This window comes from Astatotilapia calliptera, chromosome 14 (genome assembly GCF_964374335.1).
Source record: "Astatotilapia calliptera chromosome 14, fAstCal68.1, whole genome shotgun sequence".
In the NCBI taxonomy this organism is placed as follows: domain Eukaryota; kingdom Metazoa; phylum Chordata; class Actinopteri; order Cichliformes; family Cichlidae; genus Astatotilapia; species Astatotilapia calliptera.
In genome coordinates this window covers 13359866-13382870 of record NC_137435.1, presented here as the reverse complement: position 1 = coordinate 13382870, position 23005 = coordinate 13359866, and the positions used below count along the sequence as shown (strand labels likewise).

Below are 23005 nucleotides of genomic sequence, written 5' to 3'. Positions count from 1 at the left end.
CTGGTTTCTAGGCCTGTGTTAATGTTTACTTTCACCTGAATATTTCCACATTCACTCAAACTAAATTTAGTCCAGTGGGAAACAATGCTGCATGTTCTCAGCTGCCACCTTTCTAATGTGAGTGGGCCGCTGCTTCTGCTACGACCTCAAGGTGATACTGTAAAAACAGTCTTCAGTTTTGCATGTGTGTGTGTATATTTGTGTGTGTGCATGACTACACATGTGTCTGCTTTTGCATGTGAGAGTAAAACGACTTTGCTGTGAGAACCAGAGGGAGGTTGTGGGAGTTGGGAGCCATGTGTGCGAGGAGAATCAATTTAAACACAATCAAAAGTTAAGAGGGATTAAAGCTACTGTGATGAGATAGCACACTCAAAATGGTTTAAAATAGCTGCAGAGATTACACTAATGTAATCCAATTTAAAGGAGCCTTCCCCAAATATTTATTATTGAAGCACCATCTGCTTGAAGCCTGTAGGGTCAGTCCAGTATGCAGTTTTACACCAACAAGGCTATTTTGTTGTCCTACATTCCTGCTGGTCCTGTCTGTCAAAAGACAAAATCAGAGAATAACCCATTTTTTTCTGGCTCCGCTTTAATCTTTGTTCATGTTTGTCCTTGTTTGACTTTTAAAAAAAAATCTGGAAAATCACTTTGCAATGGCTTTCTCACTTGCTGAACTTCTCGATAAAAGTAAAGCTCAAGGTCATTGAGATCTGTTAATCAGCCAGTGTGATGAAAGATTGTAATGAGCAAAATGAGTCTGGTGTTTTTAATTATTTATGTTCAGACCAGCTGTGAGTGCAAACATATGATCTCCATTTTAATTAAACATGTGGCGTAAAATATATCACGCTATACATTGGGAAATGATGGAAATTTGTCAGCTGTCACTGATTTTTTCATGTGGCTTTTGATTAAGATACTTGTGTTTGTTTATTCCCCAAAACATGATTTTTAAGCAGTTTTCCAGAAGGTTTTGCTTGGTATATTATTAGTATAATATATGTACAGTAACATAAAACTGCATACATAAAAATGAAAGACTCATTTTAATCTTGTTTTCTCTTTTCAGGTAGTATCAGGTATAAAAGGAGTTGTTATTATGTATTTTTCTGTTTCTGAGAAACACCTGTGGTTATATCACCTCCACTATGGCAAATCTGAGTAACACACACAAACAGTCTTTGAGATGTTTAGTCAACTGGCTTTTGGTGTCTTACAGTTGTCCTTTTCAGCTGAGTGTATAGAGAAGGTCTACTGACTAAGATCTTGTTGACTCTTCACTGTGGGTATAAATAAAATAGGAATATGACTCTTGAAGACTTTCCAAACGCTGTTCTGGATTAAATTCTGAAAATTACTGAAAGTCACTTCACAGATTTCAAACTAACCATATTACAGCTGCTCCTTTTCAGATAATCATTTGTGGGAGAATGATGGCAATATGTATCACATAATATAATAAGAAATTATAATGGAATTTGGACACTTCCCTTAGATTACTGTATACACTCACTAGACACTTATTACTATGCCTTACTAGTATCAGGTTGGGCCCCTTTTGCCGTATAATTCTCCATAGAGCTGTGTGGTGTGAATAAGGCACGGCGGGACCACGGGTTGTTGCTTTGAGCCATTTTTATTCGCGCCAGCTGCAGCTCACAGGCTGGCAGCCGCACATCACACCACAACACAATCCTCCACCAACCCATGAGTCCCCATGTTTTAACAGGCGGGTGTGATTGCGGATGCCATGGAGGTGCGTCCGCACGGCACCACCGACCACGCCTCACCACAGGGCTGTGTGTCTCTTCCGGGGGCCGGCCACACCTCCAGTGGTGGCAGCGACGCTGGTCCGGAGGCCGGCCACCTGACAAGCCGGCACGACCCTGCAGACACAGTCGTGAGCCCCTGCTCTCGGGCGGCTGGACCAGCATCCGTTGCTCCGGGGCAGTCCGTGCCTCAACCTCGCACCCGGATCGAGCAGGCTCCACTGGCGCGGGGACCTCCGTCTCCCCACATGGTTCTTCCACCGCTCCCAGCTGGAGCGGACCCTCGTACACCTCCATCTCTGGCTGGAGCGGCTCCTCCACCTCCAGCGGGCACGGACCCTCTGGCACCTTGTCCACCACTGGCTGGAGCGGCGCCTCCACTGCTCCTGACCCGCTCCCGTCCCCGTGTTTTAACAGGCGGGCATGATTGCGGATGCCGTGCAGGTGCGTCCGTACGGCACCACCGACCACGCCTCACCACAAGCAGATTCAACCATGTGCTGGAGACATTCCTCAGATTTTGGTCCATATTGACATGACAGCATCACACAGTTACTGCAGATCTCCTGTTCCCAAAGTAACTCTATTGGATTGAGATCTGGTGACTGTGGAGGCCGTTTGAGTACAGTGAACTCATTATCATGTTCAGTACACCACTTGGAGATGATTTGAGCTTTGTGACATACTATGTTATCTTGCTGGAAGCAGCCATCAGAAGATGAATAGGTATGCTGTGGTGTTTAAAAAATGCCCAGTTGATATGACGGGGCCATAACTGTACCAATAAAGCATCCCTAGCATCCTCTTTGGCCACACTAGTCATCTGCATGCCTTCTATTGGCGACTGTCAAGCCTTTGAGTCGCCGAGCAGCTGAATAGGGGAATAATGTTGACACGCTCGCTGTTTAAAACGTTAGTCAAAGTTCTCCTTTATTTGTTATCAAATCCTTAAAATCCGTAGAAAAACAGTGATCAAAAACATTCCAAGCTTGAGCGGTCAGCAAAAGTCGACTTCCCCCATCACCCACTCATTCACAAAATTTCCCTCGGGCCGTGAACAGGTGATATAGCAATCACTATTACTGACACCACGTGACCCAAAACTACGCCTATCCACAACACCTTCTATTGGATTCAATCCAGTCAATCTTTGGATGGACTGAAGTGGCCTTCGTCTTTTCCTCCTGCCTGGCAGCTCCGTCTTCAACATCCTTTGTCTCATAAATCCATTATTTCTCCTCTGCACATGTCCAAACTTTCTCACCCTTGCCTCTGTAACTTGTCTCCCAACTGCTCAACTTGAGCTGTCCTTCTGATGTACTCATTTTTAGTCCTGTCCATGCCGATCATTCCCAGTGGAAATCTTAACATCTTCAACTCTTCCATCTCCAGCTCAGCCTCCTGTTTTTTCCATTTTTTTTTTTATCACTGCCGTATCTAAACCATACATCACAGCAGGTCTCACTACTATCTTGTAAACCTTCCCTTTCATTCCTGGTTCTCTCAGTCTGTCACAAATCACTCTTGACATTCATCTCCACCCACACCTCTCTGCCTGCACTCTCTTCTTCACCTCTCTTATACGCTTGTCTCTCACTTAGGATGCTTGACCCCAGGTCTTTAAAATCATCCACCTTCTTTGCCTTCTACTTCTCCCAATTTCATTTATTCACTTGCCTCCTCTTCATTTACATACATGAAGTGCTCGCAGATTCAGCACCATATGACCTTCGATTTTCTGTTTTGTGTTGCTTCAGGGCATTTTCAGTGGTTTTATGGTTTTAATGAATGTAAATGAAAGAAACAACAGATTAAACTAAATATGTAAGAAGGTCAGTGGTTCTGACTGACTCCTCCAGTTTTCTATAGATAAGAGTTGTACACATTAAATAGGTGGTTTAAAAATGTGCTTGTGTGAGTTGGTGAATGTAACCTACAGCATAAAAGCTCGTTGAATGGTTAATAACATTGGAATAGTGATTAAAAAAGGTCATGAAAATGTGAGATTGTGTTTACCGTCTAATTAAAATTCAAATATATTGTTTGTTAGGTCATTTTACAGCTAAAGCCCCGCTCTGCTGTTTTGATTATGAAAAAAGGGGGGGGAAGAGGTGGAAATCAAGAGTTAATATCAGCCTCAGCTAAACCTTTAGCTCCAGAGAGAGACTCACATGAGGGAAAGACATGGGTGGAAGCAGAGATTACTCGGAGAGATAGAGTAAGGCTGGTTAAAGAGGATCAGTTTATCTTCACACAGGCCTACATGGCTACCTGAGGGCTTGGAGGTGGAAGGCGGGGGGGCGACTTTTAATCCTTCATTTGATCATAACACAGCAAAACTAGGTTTGGATGCCCTGTTAGACATGCTAATTACACATATCTGAGTAAGTGAGGCACTAGTTTGTGTATTTTTAGACACTTGCCGAGGCTGCTTTTTCAACATTTCATTTTTATATAAGTCTGTGATTACTTACTTACTGCGTTGCATCTGTTTACAGTTATTTATTCATCTGCTGGGACTTAAATTTAGCTGCTCTGGCGAAATGATGGTTTCCACTGGGGTTTTAGCTACCATCAGAGGATCTCTGGTTTCATATGAAAGTGCTTCCCCCTATGGACGACTGTCGGTACTACAGGAAACACATTTTATCTCCTAATTGTGCTCCAGCTCCAGCATGCGTGATATGGTTGACTGGGCTTGTTGTTCTATTCTGTTTTGTTAGTACAGTTTCGTTGCCATCTGAAATGCTTTTGCAGCTGAGAATCCACCAAGATGCCCCTCAGGAAAAATAATAATATTATATATTTTTTTAAATGTTGTTTATTCATAAAGGAAAGAATCCTATTAGCAGAATCAAAGCGTGGCTAGGCTGAACAATAGCCTTTAGGAAAATATAATTAGGGCAAGGTTAGCTGAGGCTACCTAGTCTCATTTCCTCCAGTATCCTCTTTTATTAGTAGCTTTTCCAGATTTTTTACCTCTGGTGAGGGATTTAAGTTGATTTATATCCATATCCACATGTTGAACAGCCTTTGTATCTGAGTCTACTGACATACACATACAGACAAACACACACACACATACGCACATACACACACACAGACTCATCCCAGATGGAGACAGGCACGGATTAGTGAAGATTTTACTTCATTTAATAAACAATTGAATGACACAGTTCTGAGGATAAACCTGCTCAAAGAAGCACAAGAATAGTCTGGACTTAGAAGACTACAGGTTATTATCGCGCTTCATCACAAAATCTCCGTGTATCATTCAGAAATGCTGTTTGCATGCACTGCTTCTGCAAGCTCTCTGCAGAAATTCATAGCGAAAAGCGACCTGCAGAAAAAAGCTGGTCCTCTCTAATTGGGCCTTTTGTACACGCTGTATTTTGATCAGCATACACTGAGCATGTGACCATTTAGAGAAGTCGGAGATACGCCACACAGCTGCATCACAAACAAGACCATTTATGCAATAATATTACACAATTGTTGCAGCATGTACATATTGCTTTATTGATGGGCATGACAGTAAAGACGATAGCTGGTGGAAATGAAATCAGAGAGCTAACAGGATTTGCGAGGGAAAAATCTATGTTTCAGATCTGAAAATAGATGATTTCGCTGCACCCTGGGCTGCTGTACATTACCAATCAAAAACAGGCTGATCTGACGGCTGATATGGGCATGGCGGTGGTGATGATGATGGCGATAAAGATATTAATCTCATGCACACATGCCCAATAGATGGCTTTACTCCTCAACATGGCTGGCACGAGCAAATGAGGAACAAACAGGAAGAATGTTTTCCTTTCGTTTACATGTCACAGTATAAATCACAGCTTTTGACATCTTTACATGTGTTGATGAAAAATAAAAGCAGGGTAGATCTCCCCTCAGTTGGTGACGTCCCTTTTATCTACAACCAACACTGTGTCCGCATTTTAGCATTCAATATTTATGCGATTAGATGCCAACAGATGATGAGCTTCAGTTTGAGTATGAATGAGCAGCTCTGCTACATCTACTAATTGTAAGCGTGCCTCTGTAGGATTGATACATTTAAGGGTCTTATTAGTTTCAGTACAGCCTACTGAAAGGTCAAGGTTCACCTGTGTATTTGCACATTCACCCAAAGGGAGATCAAACTGCACTGCCCCTCATGTGCACCACGTGATCGCAATCCAAAAAATCCACCCGACATAAGAGGTGTTAGGGTTGGATGCAGGAGTCAAGTTGCTTTCTGCCTTGAAAAATATTTTTTAGATAATTTTCTTCTATCTAATGTTTCTGATTGCATCATTTGCAAACAGGTTCAGCTGAGGTCACCCTAACCCCGTAACCACCCCACAGTTTTGTAATTGAAAAGCCTACATGTTGCTGTGATGATCGTGACCCTGGTATTGGTGGGAGAAATGATCGTGTGTTACATCATATCTGTGTACAGCTGAGCTCTTTTGCTCACATGAGGTGAGAGGATTGAGTCTGAGATTGTTGAGGGATTAGTCAGAAGGACTTACCAGATTCAGAGATTGAGAAATTAAGGGATAGGAGCACCACACTTGCGGGGTCACATTGTCCCAGGAGGAAAAAGAAAGCACTGAGTCACTGCAGGAAAAAGTGCATGTGAAAAAACCCCAAAAACAAGTTCTGTTTCATTTTTTGGTGCTTTATACATGCACACACACTTTCCTCCTTTCCATCTGTGCCCACACCACCACCCTCTGACTAATTCTCCTGCCCCTGCACGGCTTCACTGTGGGAGAGAAGGAAGGCGTGTCTGCATGAACAGATGTGGGGATCTCAGCTGGATGTCTATGGATCATAACGCTGCCTCCCATTCCTCTCTGCTACGCCCTGCCATCCATTTGAGCGCAGGAGGGACACTTTTCACTGTTTCATTTGCAGCATTTAAAGGATATAGCAGCAGTGGGTCTTTTTCACGTCCTTGGCTTTAGTTTTTAAAGCAAGCTCCAAACTGGAGACTCAGACGGAGACCAGCTGCTGGGATCAGTTGATCCAGCTTCAGGTGTCTGGTTCGGGTGACTGGGCACCCTGTGAGTTCAAAAAGATCTCTTTTGTGTTATCGTTTCCCACAACCTGTCTTCATATCACCATGACTGCTTCATTATCATCATTCCACCTCCGTCGTTTCGTCTTTGGTTTCTTTTCTATGTGCAAATGTATTTAAGAGTTTAAGAGGAAGCATTTTCCAACCACATCAGCTTCATCCGAATGTTAACAGTAGTGAGATAGTGGACACTTGTAAATATGACTTTTGGTTGATGAAATTAGTTTGAGATAAGCCAAAATTCTACTTTCTTTACCTCTTAAACCTGTATCAGATGCAGATGAAGAACCAAATATAGCGTTTTAATTTGCATCTTAACAATGAAACATTGCTGGGAGGGGGGGGGATCAAACGAGTGAAAAGAAAAGCGTTAATATCCTCCAATAAAAATAAAGAGTTACAATTTTCATGTATTGATACGAAGGGTTAAGTTTGTTTTTCTCCTTCACCATTTGCTCGTTTCCCATGCAGAACAGTAGAGACTTAATCTACTGTAGTGTAAATCTTTTATGAAGGCTAAATTTGAGAATTTAGAGGCTGGGTGTGTGGTGATTTAGATCTTTGTTGATTTGGCAGCACTAATGTCCGCTTGTTTTGCCATAGATAATAACTTAAGAGATACTGATTTAAATTAAAATTGTCAAGAGTGCTCAGATCAGAGAAACTAGAGTAGTAATCTCCACCTTCTGCAATGTTATCATTGAGTTTTTACTACATATGAAGATGTTACAATGAAGCCATTAAGTCATTTGACAATTTTAGTTATTGTTTTTGTGCTGTTCAAAAGTTTTTATGCCGCTAATTTTGGTTCATCCAGTTTAAAGAACGATGAGCATACGCCACTTATGCCACCGTTTACTAGTCCTCCTGTTCTAGTCGTGGCCAGATTTTAGTGAAACTTACTTAAAAATACACAAGTTGTGTTCAAGGTCAACTCACATTTGTCATATGACGGGCAATAACCTGGGAATTGTGAAGGATCATGAGATGGATGAGCTGCTACGTCTCTGATGTTCTGGTTTCCTGAGTAGTTCTTTTCATATTGCAGATCAAAACAATTGCTGCGAAAAAAGATGGTTAAAATCACTCAACTAATATCTCTTACATGGCCATGATGATGGCAGACATTTACAGAACAAAAACAAAAGAAAACGGATTATTGATATTCAGACAACTTAAAATAGAATCAGGGTGATTTTTATACCAAAGTATTATTAAAAATTATTGCTTCAGCTTCTTATATCAGTGAAAGTCAGAGCTGCTTCTCTCTCCCTAATATTATTATGTGAATATCTTTGATATCTTCCATGACTGCAAAATAATGATCTCTTGTTGGAGCCCTGCAAAAAATGGATTCAATCTAATCCCCAGAAATAAGTCGAATAAAACAAACGCAAAAGTTAAACTGACTTATTGTGTTGCCATAGCAACCTGGCTTTCTGCAAAAAGCAGTCAAGGCTGCTGTTCAGCTGCTCCGTCGAGGTCATGATAAGAAGTGCTTTTTAAACCCTTGTTATCACTGTTTTGGTTCCAGGTGACACAAAGAAGGTGGAGTTCCCCAGAAAAGAGATGGAGGTGGTACAAGGCCAGATGGTGGTGTTACAAGCGTGGTACAGCCCCAGCGCAGACACTTCCAAAAACTCTGTCATTTGGTACTTCTCTGGGAACGAGTCCAAGCAGGTGAGAAGGGAACAGCCAAAGCAGTGTAACGTTGTGCTGAATAGCTGCTCTGACCTCTGGTGCAAAGACAACCGAGAGCCTCTTTAAAGGGATTAGAGTAAAGTACGGTTTGCTGGTTGGTTCTCTGGCAAGCGCTACAGAAGCTTTACATCTAATGCAAAAACTATTAGAGCTCAAACAACGAACTGAACTACTTTGCGTAGATTATTTTCTATCATACAATATCAGTTTAAAGACTGTATTTAAAGCTGTGTTTAGATCTTCTTATTGTTTAATTTAAGCAAGAGGAAGAGAGTAATGTTGCATTGCATGACAATGTTACATTCTGACTCACCCATAGAGATTTGTAAAACATGTTGATATGTAGAGATTAGGATTTTTTCTAAAGCCACTGTCTAATTCATAGTGGAAGGAAGAAGGGGAGGGCGTTAGGAAGGACAATATGCCTCTAATGACACTTGAGCCCTACATTGTGCTGTACCTCTCTTACATAGCACACGCTGCTAGTGAACTTGCACATGCCTGCACATGCACTATGTTTGTGTGTGTTTATATGATTAATATTATCTAAACAGTTTCCAATGCCTGTGAGATTATCTCAAACAGAAAATCGGGCTAAAATTCAACATCCACCATCTGTAGATGCCAGGATTATCTTTATGAAGGACATGGTAATCTGCACATCTTAATATCAGGCAGAATTCAAAAAAATGTTCATTTGAATGAAATAATCCATATCGATGTAGTGATGTCTGTGTTTCTGTGGACGTGTTCTCTCCGTGCAGGTGATAAACTTTAGCTCAGGTGAGGTCGGACACGGTCAGAACGAGTTCACAAAAAGAGTGGGCTTCAGTGTGGCCATGCCCTCGGCCAACCTCTCCATCTACATCAATAACACCCAGGAATCCGACTCTGGTCGCTACACGTGTATTGTCATCATCCCCGGAGCTCCTGGCATTTCTGGGGAGATGAGCCTTAATGTCAAAGGTAATGGTCCGCAGCGTCAGAGGAATTTCAAAGGTTAGATGTAATCAGAAAGTCTGCAGTGCAGCTCACACACTTCCTCGGATTTGGAAGTTCAGGCGAAGTAAATGCTAAGCATATTTTAAAGGATTTAGGATTAGACCAGTCTGTCAAAAATCATATATTTATATGAGAAAGCACTGTCCACATAAAACTCATCTGCTGTTTAGGGATTCGCTGGGCTCTCAGGTTGTTATGTCATCCTCCAGCAGCAGATTGAAACGTACTTTTTTTTTGCGGCGTGGCTACTGCCCTGAGACATTTCCACATCGCTGGCGCTGCATTACAACTACCATAGAAGTTCACTAAATGGGGCTGCTGGTGTAGCTTCTTATCGCGCATGTTTTAAATCACTAACATTATCTGTCCCTCTGCCCAGTCCCTCCTTCTCCCCCAGTGTGCACCATGACAGGGAACCCAGTGGTGAAGGGCAATGTGACTCTGAGCTGTAAGTCCAGTCATGGAAAGCCTGTCCCTCAGTACAAATGGACCAAGGCTGCACCCATGTCTGAGGTCTTCTTCTCTCCAATGCAGAGTAAGTATTTTCCCAGCACGCAATGCCTAAACTTAAATTACTCGTCCCCCCTCCTGCCTGCAAAAACAACTCTCCACCCACTCCATATTTGCTCACTTGATGTCATGTTCATCCTTTCAGGTTATGTTTGCCCAGGTTTTGCATCAGCACTGAAAAAAAAGTCCCCATCGAGCAGTGTGCTCTGGTGATTATACAAAGACTGTAAGGACCTGTTTCACAGGCGTCATACTGTGGCAGGAAAAAGCACACCGATCATTTCAGGTTCCTGCCGTTGTTGCTAGTTTGCTGTGGTGTTTCACTGATGCAACTGATGGAACAGAGCCATCCTTAAAGAAGCTGGTTTCACTTTGGCTTTACCTCAGCAACATGGGTTCAGAATGTCTCCCATTAAAGATGAATGTCTCAGAGGTAAACATGGTAATACCTGAGCAAAAGTGTTTTTATTTCTATTATTCATTAACTTAGTGTTTCACAACAGGAAGAGTTATTCAAACTAATTTCCAGAAAGAGTTATCATACTGAGAATACAATAGGATAGCGGAAACTCTTCCAGTATGTTGGACCAGGTCACTTTCCATATTCCGCTTAATTTTCTGACTGTAAATCTCTATATGCGTTTTCATGCTGTGTCAAAAATGAAAGACCAGAGGAATTCATAGCCTTATAGAAACTGTGCAGCAGTCAAAGACAAGAAGGGAAGAGCAAGTGCTTTGATGCCCTTTTCCCCAGTATTTTGCCTCTCAGCCATCACACCAAGGTGTTTGGGTTGTTTGAAGCCTGAGAACAGGAACTAAACAAGACCAAAGAAAAATAGCCTCTGCTTGGGTTTAATGTTATCCTGAGACTTTCAAAATAATATCATTATTAATCATAATCAATAAGTCAGCTATTTAACAAAAACTTTGAATGAACTGTTGAGGAATTACAGATATTTTTTATAGTCTCCCATTTTCAGAGGATCAGAAGCTGTGTTTCCTCCCTTAAGATGCTCTGCTAAGCCGTTACTGCTGCCACCTTCAGTTGTTGCTTGTTTGCACCTCTCAGCCTCACATTTATTTTCTATACCCAATTTCGTTGCCTTGAGATACTCTTGGGATGCTTTTGCAGTTTGCTTTTGGTCATCATCCATTTGCACTTTACTGCCTGATCAGTTTTGCAGCATTTGGCTGAATTTGAGCAGAGAGTGTAGCAGCAGTCACATCATCAAAAAACAATAGTGACCCAGTTCCACTGTCCACCTTACATGCCCACGATATAACCTTGTCTCCACCATGTTTGACAGATCATGTGGCATGCTTTGGATCATAAACTGTTTCTCGCCTTTTCCATATTTTTATTTTCCTGTCATTCTGGTACAAGTTAATCTTGGTTTGATCTGATCAAAGAGGGTTTTTTTCTGTTTTCAACCATGGAAATAATTCTGTCATCATCCACTTTAGTTGTTTTCTGTAGTCTATGGGCCTTTTGGTCTTGGTGAGCTGATCAATTTGTTTCTTCTTTCTTTCTTAAGATTGTACCAGATTGTTATTTAGTCACTCCTGAAGCTTTCGCTGTCTGATGGGTTTATTCTGTTTTTTTCAGCCTCTCCCACTTTTCCTGAAATCTCTTTGGGCCTCATGTTTAAAATCACCATGAAAAGCTATAAGATATAAATTCAAGACCTTGAAACTTCACATATTACATCTGCTTTGTTTCATGAAATAACAAGAAATCAGCCATAAAACCGCTTGATGGAATTGATGGAACTATTTTAAGCCTCTGAAAATAGTAGACTATGTATAAAAATGGCTGTAATTCCTGAAAAGTTCATGCTAAATTTGTTGTGCAACCCTTTAAATTAAAGCGGAAAGTCTGCACTTCCGTCACATCTTAACCGTTTGATTTTAAATCCTCTGAAGAGGCAAAAGTACAAAAATGTTGTCTTTAATTATGGAACTAACTGTATCTTTTAAAAAAGGGCCACCAGTTGTTATTATGGTCACATACTTAGTTAATCAAGTTTCAAAGTTTAGCAAAATCACACATTTAAAAATAACAACTAGGAAAAAAATAACCCGCTAACAGAAATAACAGAAACCTTGCTCGTCTCAGTTTATCCACAAAAAACACATAGATGACAACTTGAATATGCAAGAACCAAATCACATAATCCTGCTGAGTTCAGAGAATTGTTTTATTGAAGTGATGAAAGTGAATTGGAACACATGGTCAAAGCCTGCCAAAAAGACCATAAGACGTGGAGATTTGGTACTCTGTTACAGAGCAAAGCATCTTAGATCGTTGGAAGAAAGCTGTACTTTCTTAATGATGAGTTTTTCTGGGAAGGGGGTGACCCCAGCACTTCTAAATGTTAAAACACTGGTTCAGGAAACATGTCCCCGGATTTAAATCCCTTTTAAAATCATCAGTGAGATTTAAGCAAAACAGCTGCAGCACAAAAGGAAAGGAATATTAGTGAATTCAATATTAGTGAATATGAGAATATTAGGAGCAGAACACAAAAGACAGGAACGTTTGTCAGAAACTATCAGAAATGTATATTAATCATTATAGCAAAATGCACTGCTTGATCGTCACAGTATTGCACACAGTCCGTTAAACCTCGGGCATATCAGTCTGTCCAGTTAGGACTGATAGATCATTATGAATACATTTAGTGCAAATGAAAGAGGGTTTTACTTGTAGTGGCCACAGATTGTTGCTCTCTCCTTATCCCTCCTGATTGAGTTTGCTCTAGTTTTGTTTTGTGTTGGTGCCCTCTTCACTACTGGCCAACAGAGTTATTTGCATCTCCCATGACAGTCTATCAGCCATTACATGAGGACATAGACAGAGCCGTAGAAGTGCATCAACCAGGAGGACTGGTATATGCTCCTTTGTGCCAGGAGGAACAGAAGGACCGCTGACAGAGCCCTACAGAATGACCTCCAATGGGCCGCGTATGTGCATGTTTCTGACCAAACTGTCAGAATCAGACTGCGTGAGGGCAGCATTAGTCCCAAATGTTCTTTAGAAGAACCTGTCCTCTGTGCATCTGCCAAAGAACAGCAGAACTGGTAGGACTTTTCTCTCAAAATATGACAATAGGTTCACACTGAGCAGATATGGATGGTGTGAAAGAGTCGGAAGACGCTGTGGCGAATATTATAATGCTTCCAACATCATCTGTGAAATGAATGGGGCACCAGTGATCGACCTGCCAGTTCTAGTGTTCGGCTGCGTGATGTCAGTCTGTGAACACATGCTGCACTAAAGGATGCCGATCCCTATCATCTATCACCTCCTGCTACTCCTCGTACAAAGGAGCAGATACCAGTAATGCAGCTCTCCTCCTTGTATCCATTTCCTAGTATCTCCTCCACACTCTTGAGGCTGTTCTGGGAGACACAGCAAAGCTTCTTGCAATGGTACACATGAATGGGGATGTGCTCTCCTGGACAAGCTGGACTACATGTGCAACCTGAATGGACTGCAGGTACTGTCTCATGCAAAAGTAGCAGCAAGATTACTAAGAAAAAGCAAAATTGCAGAAAAGTCATTCAGAGTGTATAAAGAGAGAGTAATGGTCTGTGGCTACCACATGCAAAACCATTCCACTGTTGTGATCCTCTCCAGCACACCTGTTGTCACTTTCATCTGAACCACAGCAGGTGAAATGGATTCACAGTGATTCATGATTCCCAACTGAACAGATTGACCCTGTCGAAGTTTAATTATTTGAAGCTGTTTTGTCTTTGTTCACTACAGTATAGTGAATAAATAAATGATTCCCTTGAGTTTTATTGTTTACACCAGCAGGATAAAGGGGTTGAATAATTTTGACTGCAGCTGTAAATGTTTCAAATGGACTTCAGAGGAAGATCCTCGATCGTGGCATGACGCACAGTGTGAAATCCTCTTTACTGAATGAGACACGTAGCATTCTCCTTTCAACGTGCTGCACAAGCGCAAGAGAGAAAACAGGAATTTCTGCATTATTTTTCACAAAGAAAAAAAAGACGCCATCTGTTTCTGAGCAGTAGGACTTTGGCTGATTGATTGAGTATTGACTTAACTGTTCTGATCTCTGGCCTTCATCTCTTTAAGTCCTCAAACTCATAACATGAAAACTACTCCCTCTGATTATGCATCCTCTCACATGCTTTCAACACTCGAGCTCCAACCCTGCGCGCATCTTTTTATGCACACTGATATATGCCAACTCTGTGACACTTGAACTTTACTCTGCCCATCACTGCTTATCCCTTTCAGCAGTCTCTCTCTCTCTCTCCCTCTCTGTTTTTTCCTCTCTCTCTGCTGATCCTCTCGCCGCACTTCTCATTTCCTGTTGGCCTAGGTACCTAATCTAACAAGCCCCATGTCATTACTTGATCAGCCCCTCTAAGAAGCATAAGTTGGATTTGGGACAGAGAGTGCAGCACATCTTGCTACCCCTCCCTTCAATTTCTACCATTCCCTCTCTACCTTTCATTTAAGCTCACTCTCTTTTTCATCTTTTTGTAAAAAAATAATTGAAAGAGTGGAGAGCCTGCCCCCAGACCATGCTTGTCCTTGGGTTCATGGGTAAGGGCTTTCAGTCATACGTTTTTCAGTTATTCCCCATACTCTTTCTCACCTCTACCTGCAAGAATAATTATGTTTGTAGAGTCAACATGGCACTCCTTAAGCTCTAAGAAAGCTTTAAAGGAAAAGACAAATCAACCCCATTTGTAATAATGCTTATAATAGTATTTTCAAAAATTTAAAATAAAAAGACTAGATTCAAACTCTATAAATATTAATTATAAAACCACTCAGTTGTCTTTATTTTAACCATTTGGAATTGTGAACCAGTGTTTTATGCTGTTATCTTTCCTGACTATTTCCATGACAAGCAGGGGTTAAAGTGGGCTGGAACAATCTGGAACAGCACGAGTAATTAAATCTGACAGACAGGTTATTGTACAGTGGTGAACAAATCTTTTCCCCTTTCCAGATTTCCTGTTTTTTTTGGTGTGTTTGTCAAACTTAAATGTTTCAGATCATCAAAGAAATGTAAATATTATACAAATATAATGCAGGTAAAGAAAAAATGCATTTTCTACATGAAGCTGTTTATTATTTAGGCAAAAAAATAATTATCTAAATCTACATGGCCCTGTGTGAAAAAATAAGAAATAATGTAATTGAGATCTCGTAGTCTGGTAAAGTTTATAAAGCCATTTCTAAAGCTGTGGTACTACAGTGAGAGCCATTATCTACAAATGGTGAAAACATGGAACAGTACCCTAAGAGCACAAGGACGACTCATCCAAGACTTTAAAAAGACCCCAGAACAACACCCAAAGAACTGCAGGCCTCACTTGGCTGAGTTATGGTCAGGTGTTCATGACTCTTTAGTAAGAAAGAGACTGGGCAAAAATGACCTACAAGGCCAAGTTCCAAGACGAAAACCTCTGCTGAGCAAAAGGAACATAATGGCTCAACTCAGTTTTGGAAGAAAACATCTTGATGATCCCCAAAACATTTGGGAAGATGCTCTGTGGACTGACAAGACAAAATTTGAACAGTTTGGGACATGTGTGTCCCATTACATCTAGTGTAAAAGTAACACCACATTTCAGAAAAAGAAGAAAAGGAGACTGTCGGGCCATCTGCTTCTGACCTCAAGCACACTTTGGTTCTGCAGCAGGACAATGATCCAAAAAACACCACCAGAAATGAAGCCTTCGGAGTGGCCTAGAATTCAATTCTAGCATGTGGCATGACCTTAAAAAGGTGGTTCATGCTCGAAAACTCTCCAGTGTGGCTGAATTACAACAATTCTGCAAAGATGATTCTGCCAGAATTCCTCCACAGTGCTGTAAACTCAGTTATTGCAAACGCTTGATTGCAGTTGTTGCTGCTAAGGGTGGGCCAACCAGTTATTAGGTTTAGGGGCCATTTACTTTTTCACACAGGGTCATTTTTTTCACTTAATAATAAAGGCTTTCATTTAAAAACAGGATTTTGTGTTAACTTGTGTTATCTTTGTCTAATATTTACATTTGTTTGATGATCTGAAACACTCAAGTGTGACAAACAGAAAAAAAGAGGAAAATCGGGAATGGGGCAGCACTGTATATCACTATTGAATGAGTTCATTCTTCATGTGCTGCAGGCTGTGGTGGCTGCCAGGGGCAGCTTGGTGGTACTTACTCAGTAACAAGAAAAAAACTGACATCCCAAGGCCCACTTACACTTTCAACACATCCCTCTTTTTATTGTTGCTGTGATGCGTTCATGGTGCAGAAGTAAATTTGTTGTGGTACTTAGCAACTGGGTAGCTACTGAAGTAAGCATAACAGAGTAACATTTTTTTTAAATGGCAGGTAGTTTTAAATGCAACATTTTAATCAACTTAACAAATGTCACCAAACACACACAACTGTTTCCGTGCAGTTTTTCAAAAAGTGGACAGTTTCTGTATTTCCCAGGGGGAAAAATGTTAATGTGTGACATTGACAGAGAAAGAAAGAGAAGGAAGGAAAGGAAGATCAAAGGTTATTTTCAAAAGTAATCATTGCTCAGCGTGTGACATTTTTATGGACTAGTAAGTTAAAATTTATGTGTAATTTTCTGATTCATTTTAGAGTGCTTAATTAAAATTTTGGATCTATAGGTGATGTGTTGCTAAATTATGTTTTTGTGAAATGTCTTCCAAAAACAAATTTAAGTCATTTAAATTTTAAGAATATACTGTTCAGGCTAGTGCAGGGTACACTGGTTAGTTTACAGTAATGCAGTGCGCTTGACTGGTTACAGCTAGGGCAATGTTACCAGATTACATCAAAGGTAGCAGACATCAAGGTATAAACCTTTTATACTAGCTTTATTGTATCTAGTTAGGGGGTTGGAAATCGGCCATATAGCCTGTGTAACATCTGCTTTAGATATTGTTGAATTCAGTTGGTTGCATCATCAGACAGAGCAATGAATATTAGAGTAGAAACCCAGGTCAGCAGATCACAAGGTTGTACACAAGGACAAACCTACTGGAGCTTACAAAACAATGTCTTATGTGCCCTTTTTCTAAGTGATTCTTAAGACTAAGACTTGATCTTGGTGTTCCCCACCTGCCAAATCCCACTTTAACCCCTCATGACAAGGACTTTTAAACTTCCAAGCCTCATTAATATTAAGCGGAAGGGTTGACTTTGTCCTTTAAATCTTTGCAGTATGTTGTGTTAGATTTAGCTGTCATCCCATTGCAGTTTTTAACTGTGTACTATAAGATTATGTTAATTTATTATTGTGTAGTTAAGCTATGATGTGGGTTAATAAATAAATATGAATATAGTCAATAATAACCCTAAATTGTATAAATTTAATATGCTTTCATATTTTATTACTTATATATGAATATTTCACATGTGAAAAACATGAATATGATTTTCTTGCAGATATGGATAAAAATATCTGTAACCCTTTCAGTCACTTTTTAGCTTTCATGGTTAGCGAGTTAGCACACAGAATAACTGACTTAATCCAAGAGGACCTAAATATCACACAATAAAGTTTAAACTTTAAAAAAAAAACACAGCAAGCAATGTTTAAACCATATATTGAAAAAAATCTTATACAGTCATTGATTTAAAAAATAGTTAATGTTTGCTAGCTAGCTAGTAGCTAATTAGCTTTAGCTTGATGTGCTAGAAATTTGTTCAGCAGCTAGTTTGAAGTAACTGTAAAACTCAAAGGAATTGTTCAACTGTTTAAACTCATTAACTTGATATGTAAACTTTGTAACAATGCTATACAATTTGCAGTTTAGTGTGCTATAAATAAATGTTTATTAATAGCAAAATATAAAATTAGTAGGCTACAATACGAGTAATTAACAGTTTCTGCTGGTAATAGTTTTACTTATTTAGCTAAGTAAAACTATTATTATTATTACTAATATTACTGTTATTATTATTATTATTATGATTACATATTGTCTGTTCACTGTAGCTTTTTACAGCATATATGCTGTGTAAAAGTCTCAAGCCAACACTCATTTAAAAAAGAAAAAAAAAATTGCCTCCAAGGAGTCAGATGTTCTAAGTTCTCCAGGCTTTATAAAGGGTTTAATAAAAAAAATATATATATATTATAATTTTATAAAAAAAAATAATTTTGACCACCTTTTTAGCTATTTAACACTAACCTATGACTTATTCAAGCATAAAAGAGGCACCTAAAGTCAAGGAGATTTATGGTGCAGAGTGCAAAGATGTCAGAATAAATTATGTTATTGTAAAAACCTATTTTTTTTTTTGCCCTATATACTGTATCTGTTTTAATATTGTTACTGCAGCCCAAAAACTCTTGAGACACTCCTCATACTAAGGATATCATTTAAACATAGGCATGAAATTAATAGATTTATGAGTGAATAAACAGGGAAAGGTGTCTTTTATGCTTCTGTTTTAGTTGTGCTTCTTACTTACTCGAAATTTTATCAGCTTATGGCTGTTTAGCCCTTTAGGTCAGAATTAATGTTATACCCTTTACTGACATCCAAACTAAACATGTTTGCTTACATTGCTGTGCAAACTAATCCTGCATTCGATGGGCACATATGCCATGTGAGGTAGCTGACTATACTATTAGCTGCAAAGTCTGCCAGTTTCCATGAGTCACATGTCATGTGTCAAGGCTTTGACAAATGCTGCTCATTGACCTTGCAGTGATGGCAGCATAACATGAGTAATGGTCCCATCTTGACATGAAGTCGCACTTACTGTAACATCAGATCCCTGCAGCTCTGTTGCCACGGGGATCTGTGATCACTGTGCAGGCTTGAAATCGCTCCAAACGAGTCAGCTGATACGCGGCTAATCTGTCACAATTAGGTTGGGGCCTTCACAGCTGTTTTTTAGGCCCAGGGATTAAATAATCACAGCAGGACAGGTGCATATCACCCTTATCCACAACTGTTTTTCTTGGGTTTATTTTGATTTCTCACGCATAATGTTAACACGCTGGTCTTAAGCTTAATAAGCATAGGCATAATTTATTTCTACTTTTGATTTCAATGTTTTTTTAAGACCTAGAGGGGCAGGATATATGTCAGCAGCTTCTTCTTCTTCTGTATTTATTGAAAACACAACAGATTTAGAAATTATTACATCTGCCTACCTTAGCCCTCCTTGTAGTAGTGAAACAGGAGAGACAAAACAAAGCTCAGTCCAGCCTTTGCCCAACCAAAACTTTGGGATTAGAGCAGTTTGGGAATAATTATTAAAGATTTTGCTCACACCTTTCCACTAAATCTACTTCTTTTGCCCTTTGTGACTGACTCAATGCTTTACAGTCACTTTTTCAGGGGAGGGTTTCCAGTAAAATCAAACACACCTACTCTCAGTTGCCGCCATGAATCAAAATGAGATCAGATGAAGGCGTGCTGCGATATGACGTCTCAGATTGGATTTCAGAGGATTTGCTGTGATAAATCCAGCATGAAGCTTGTTTATTTTTCGACAGCCTATGTCTGCAACATAGTATTTTAAGATCAGATGTGCTAAGAGGAACAGATTGTGAGACTGATGCACATGCTCTCACTGCATGTGTGAGAAAATATGAAAACAAAAACTCATGTCCAGCATCAACAGACTAGTGTTGTTAGATTGCAGCAATGTAACATTTCTTTTCCTCCACTAAGTAATGGAAACCAGCCAATAATGGCCAGCCAATAATTATATTCTGTATTAACACTGCAATGATATGTTGAATACATTAGTCTTAGCATGATATAAAAAAACAACAAAAATAAATAAAGTGATACTAACATAATACTTGTGATACTGATAGAAAGAATCCCATGTTTAAGTTTAAAAGAGAAAACTAAGTTGCAAACGAACAAACTTTTTATTTTTAATAAATATAAATCCAGTTATAGTCAATTGTAATTGTGTATATATAGTAAGTCTGTTACTTCGTACTGTAGTAAGTTCATGTGTTTAGTTCCCTTGACGTTTTTCTTCTTCCTGGCTCAGATCACATAAATATGTGATTGTGAAGAGTGTGTAACTACAGTTGTTTTTTTCAGATGAGAGACACGGTACCCTCAGGCTGAGTAACCTCACTAAAAGCATGTCAGGGAAGTACATCTGTCGAGCCAGCAACACCGCCGGCTCCGACAGCTGCTCCATTAACCTGGAGGTTTTCACCTGTATGTACACAGCATGAACTCTGTTTTTATTCTCCTTTACCCCAGAGTATTTAAAAGTTTGTTTGGGAAATCACCACTCCATCTTTGTTACGTTTCTCAGCTTCCAACGCAGGTGTGATTACAGCAGCTACTCTGGGGTCAGTGGTGGGACTGGTGGCCATGGTGCTGTTTCTCATATTCATACTGAGGAGGAGAGGGGACACAGAGGAGGAGATAGCCAATGAAATCAAGTGAGTTTCACTGTCTGTAGAGTGGGCACTTTGTCACATTAAATCCTCTTTTATGCCTCTACAAGATCACAGTGACGCCATGCGTGGCTTATTATATTCTAATAAAAACATCATTAAACAAATTGCTGATGAGTTTAATATGTTATTCCCTTGTTTTAGGACATGTTGAACAGTAAAATTATGTCAGTTTTGTAAATTTTGGTCATTCCATGTAATCCAAAAGGAGGATTAGCCTGGATTTTCTCATTGGTTAATCACTTGTGATCAACAAGTCATTGGCCAATAAGCATCCAGTTTCCCTTCTCCAGTTTAAAAACACCACATAAAGGTTAAAATGCTCATCTCATGTCTTCAAACAGAAGTTTACCATTAAAAGGCTTATATCACCGGAGCTAAGGCTTTATACAGTCTATGTGTACATCGTGTATTTCTTGACAGCTGTCAGAAATGTGGAGTAGTGAGATGTAATTTCTGTGTCCAAAAAATGATGATGATACAAATGGAAAGTAGAGTGTGTCGTCTCTGAGCACGACGTGACAGTAAAGTCATCCTATTCATCCTAAAGAGGCCATTTGGAGTCGAAGAGGGTAGATCCTGTTTTTTCTCATTATTTTGAATCCAGTTGTTTGGAGCAGGGCTTTAAATTGACTTTTGCTCAGTGTGAAATGTGCAGTGTTGCACATCATCCAACCAGAACCCCTGCACTAAGATATGGTAAGCGCCATAATGTGTGCCCTCCACCTCACGGTGTAATGTACCCACAAATGTTCCAAAAACAAACAAACAAGCCTTCTGCTTCTAAGAGTCCGTTTACAGTAATGCAAAGCAGTGATTCAGCAAGTATGTGTTATCTGTGTTTTCATGCTATCCTAGTTTTTGTGCATTTTTGAACATTTAACCTTTGTAACTGATACTGTGTAAGTAGAGCATCGTTTACACTAAATCAGTAGTTTACAAGCGCTTGATTGTTAGGAGATCACGTGAGTATAAAATACTGTCACTCAATGTGTTTTGTTGACAGTATTGCAGCTGCAGTGTCCGTTATCGTTTTACTTGAAGCACTTCACTTCTGTTTTGTTTTCTGTCTCCTTTTTAATGATTTTTCTTTCACCCTCTTTCCTTGCTTTTTACCGCAGGGAGGACGCTCAGGCACCAAAGCGAGTGTCATGGGCAAAGAGCAACACAGGCTCAGATGGTATGTCCAAGAATGGCACGTTATCCTCCATAGCCACCAGCCCTCAACCACGAGACCCCCATCAGCCCAACTTCCACTATCCGTACTCCCCGATATCAGCTTCAGACGCGAGCTCAGTGATCAACGCCTACCAGCTGCGCCCTGGAGAAGCCAATACCTTACAAGGGCTTCCTGGCTACAACATCGGAGGCACGCCGTCGCGTAAACACAGGCGGCCTCCGAGTGCAAACGGGGCTCCTTCGCAGGTTCTCAGGAGCCCTGCGGTCACCAACCCCAAAAGAACTGAGGGGGCGCAGCCTCAGATGGCACCTCCACCCACTGTGTCCCCACAAGTTAGTTCCTCCACTCTGACACGCATGGGAGCTGTTGCTGTCATGGTGCCTGCTCAAAGCCAGGCTGGATCACTGGTGTAACGGCGTGGGAAGCAAAGGACAGAGAATCCCTCGCAATGAAGCGCCCTTTCTCGGTGAAGGCCTGATAGGTTGAGAGAGAAGGAAAAAAACGTGCTTCACTGGAACAAACTCTTCCTTCGGTTTGTTGACGAACCAGTGCAGCGTTCTTCATTTCAGTTTTCTTTTAAATGCTGCGATCAGGCTCATTAAAGAGAAATATATTTTTATTTCCATGCTTAGAACGAAAAGAAGTGTTGATTTTACGTAGCAGCATACAGTGATATTGTAAACCGTAGCAAGCAGGATGGTTTACTTGCGATTGTCGTGCAATGTTTTGGCTACATTTCTATGATTTCTACAACTTCATTGTAAAGAGATTTTTCTAATTTCATTTTTATGTTATTTTACCTGGATGTGTAAAGTTCACTTTTCTCAGGCTAACTGCACTCGTTCAGAGCAAAAACACACAATTCAGACACTGAAAATAGTTTCTAGAGTTTCACATTTCTGGCCCACATTCATGTTCACATCAAGAAACAGTTTCAGTGTGGGTTGAAGACTGATAAGGACTCAAAACGTGATGATTTTGCTTGTTATGGTAGCTGGAATGTAACCAAAGTAGTGAGTATAAGTGTTAAAGGCGATGGTTTCTGACTATTTTGCTTAAAATTGTTGAGTATAACAAGATTACTGCAAACATATGGCAGAGCCAGTAGTGGAGACCGCTCAAGAAAGCGTCCATCCTCGATATCTGACCAATGTTTTCTGCTTGTTTGTTTTCATGATTTCAATTACACTGAACTCTGGAGATAACGATGCAATGATGTTCTGATGTTGAAATACTACATGTAGCACTTTTAATGCAGTTCTGACTGTTGATGGAATTTTGTTTTTCAATAAAATGTTCTGCAGTATTTGACTAAA

At 40.2% G+C, this 23005-nt stretch overlaps 1 protein-coding gene across 3 annotated transcripts in view; it reads left to right on the top strand.

Annotated features, from left to right (window-relative positions):
* Positions 1–23005, top strand: part of esamb (endothelial cell adhesion molecule b) — a 59627-nt gene extending 36622 nt beyond the window's left edge. The window contains exons 1-8 of one of the 3 annotated variants that reach the window (XM_080288870.1): positions 6500–6835; positions 8384–8529; positions 9315–9516; positions 9932–10087; positions 14606–14650; positions 20142–20264; positions 20365–20494; positions 21631–23005. In XM_080288870.1, the coding sequence (XP_080144996.1) occupies positions 8419–8529; positions 9315–9516; positions 9932–10087; positions 14606–14650; positions 20142–20264; positions 20365–20494; positions 21631–22102 (1239 nt within the window). In that variant the 5' untranslated portion in view covers positions 6500–6835; positions 8384–8418 and the 3' untranslated portion in view covers positions 22103–23005. Of the gene's footprint in view, positions 1–6499; positions 6836–8383; positions 8530–9314; positions 9517–9931; positions 10088–14605; positions 14651–20141; positions 20265–20364; positions 20495–21630 lie in introns of those variants that run through there. The other 2 variants (XM_026192203.2, XM_080288869.1) reach the window with 2 other exon arrangements.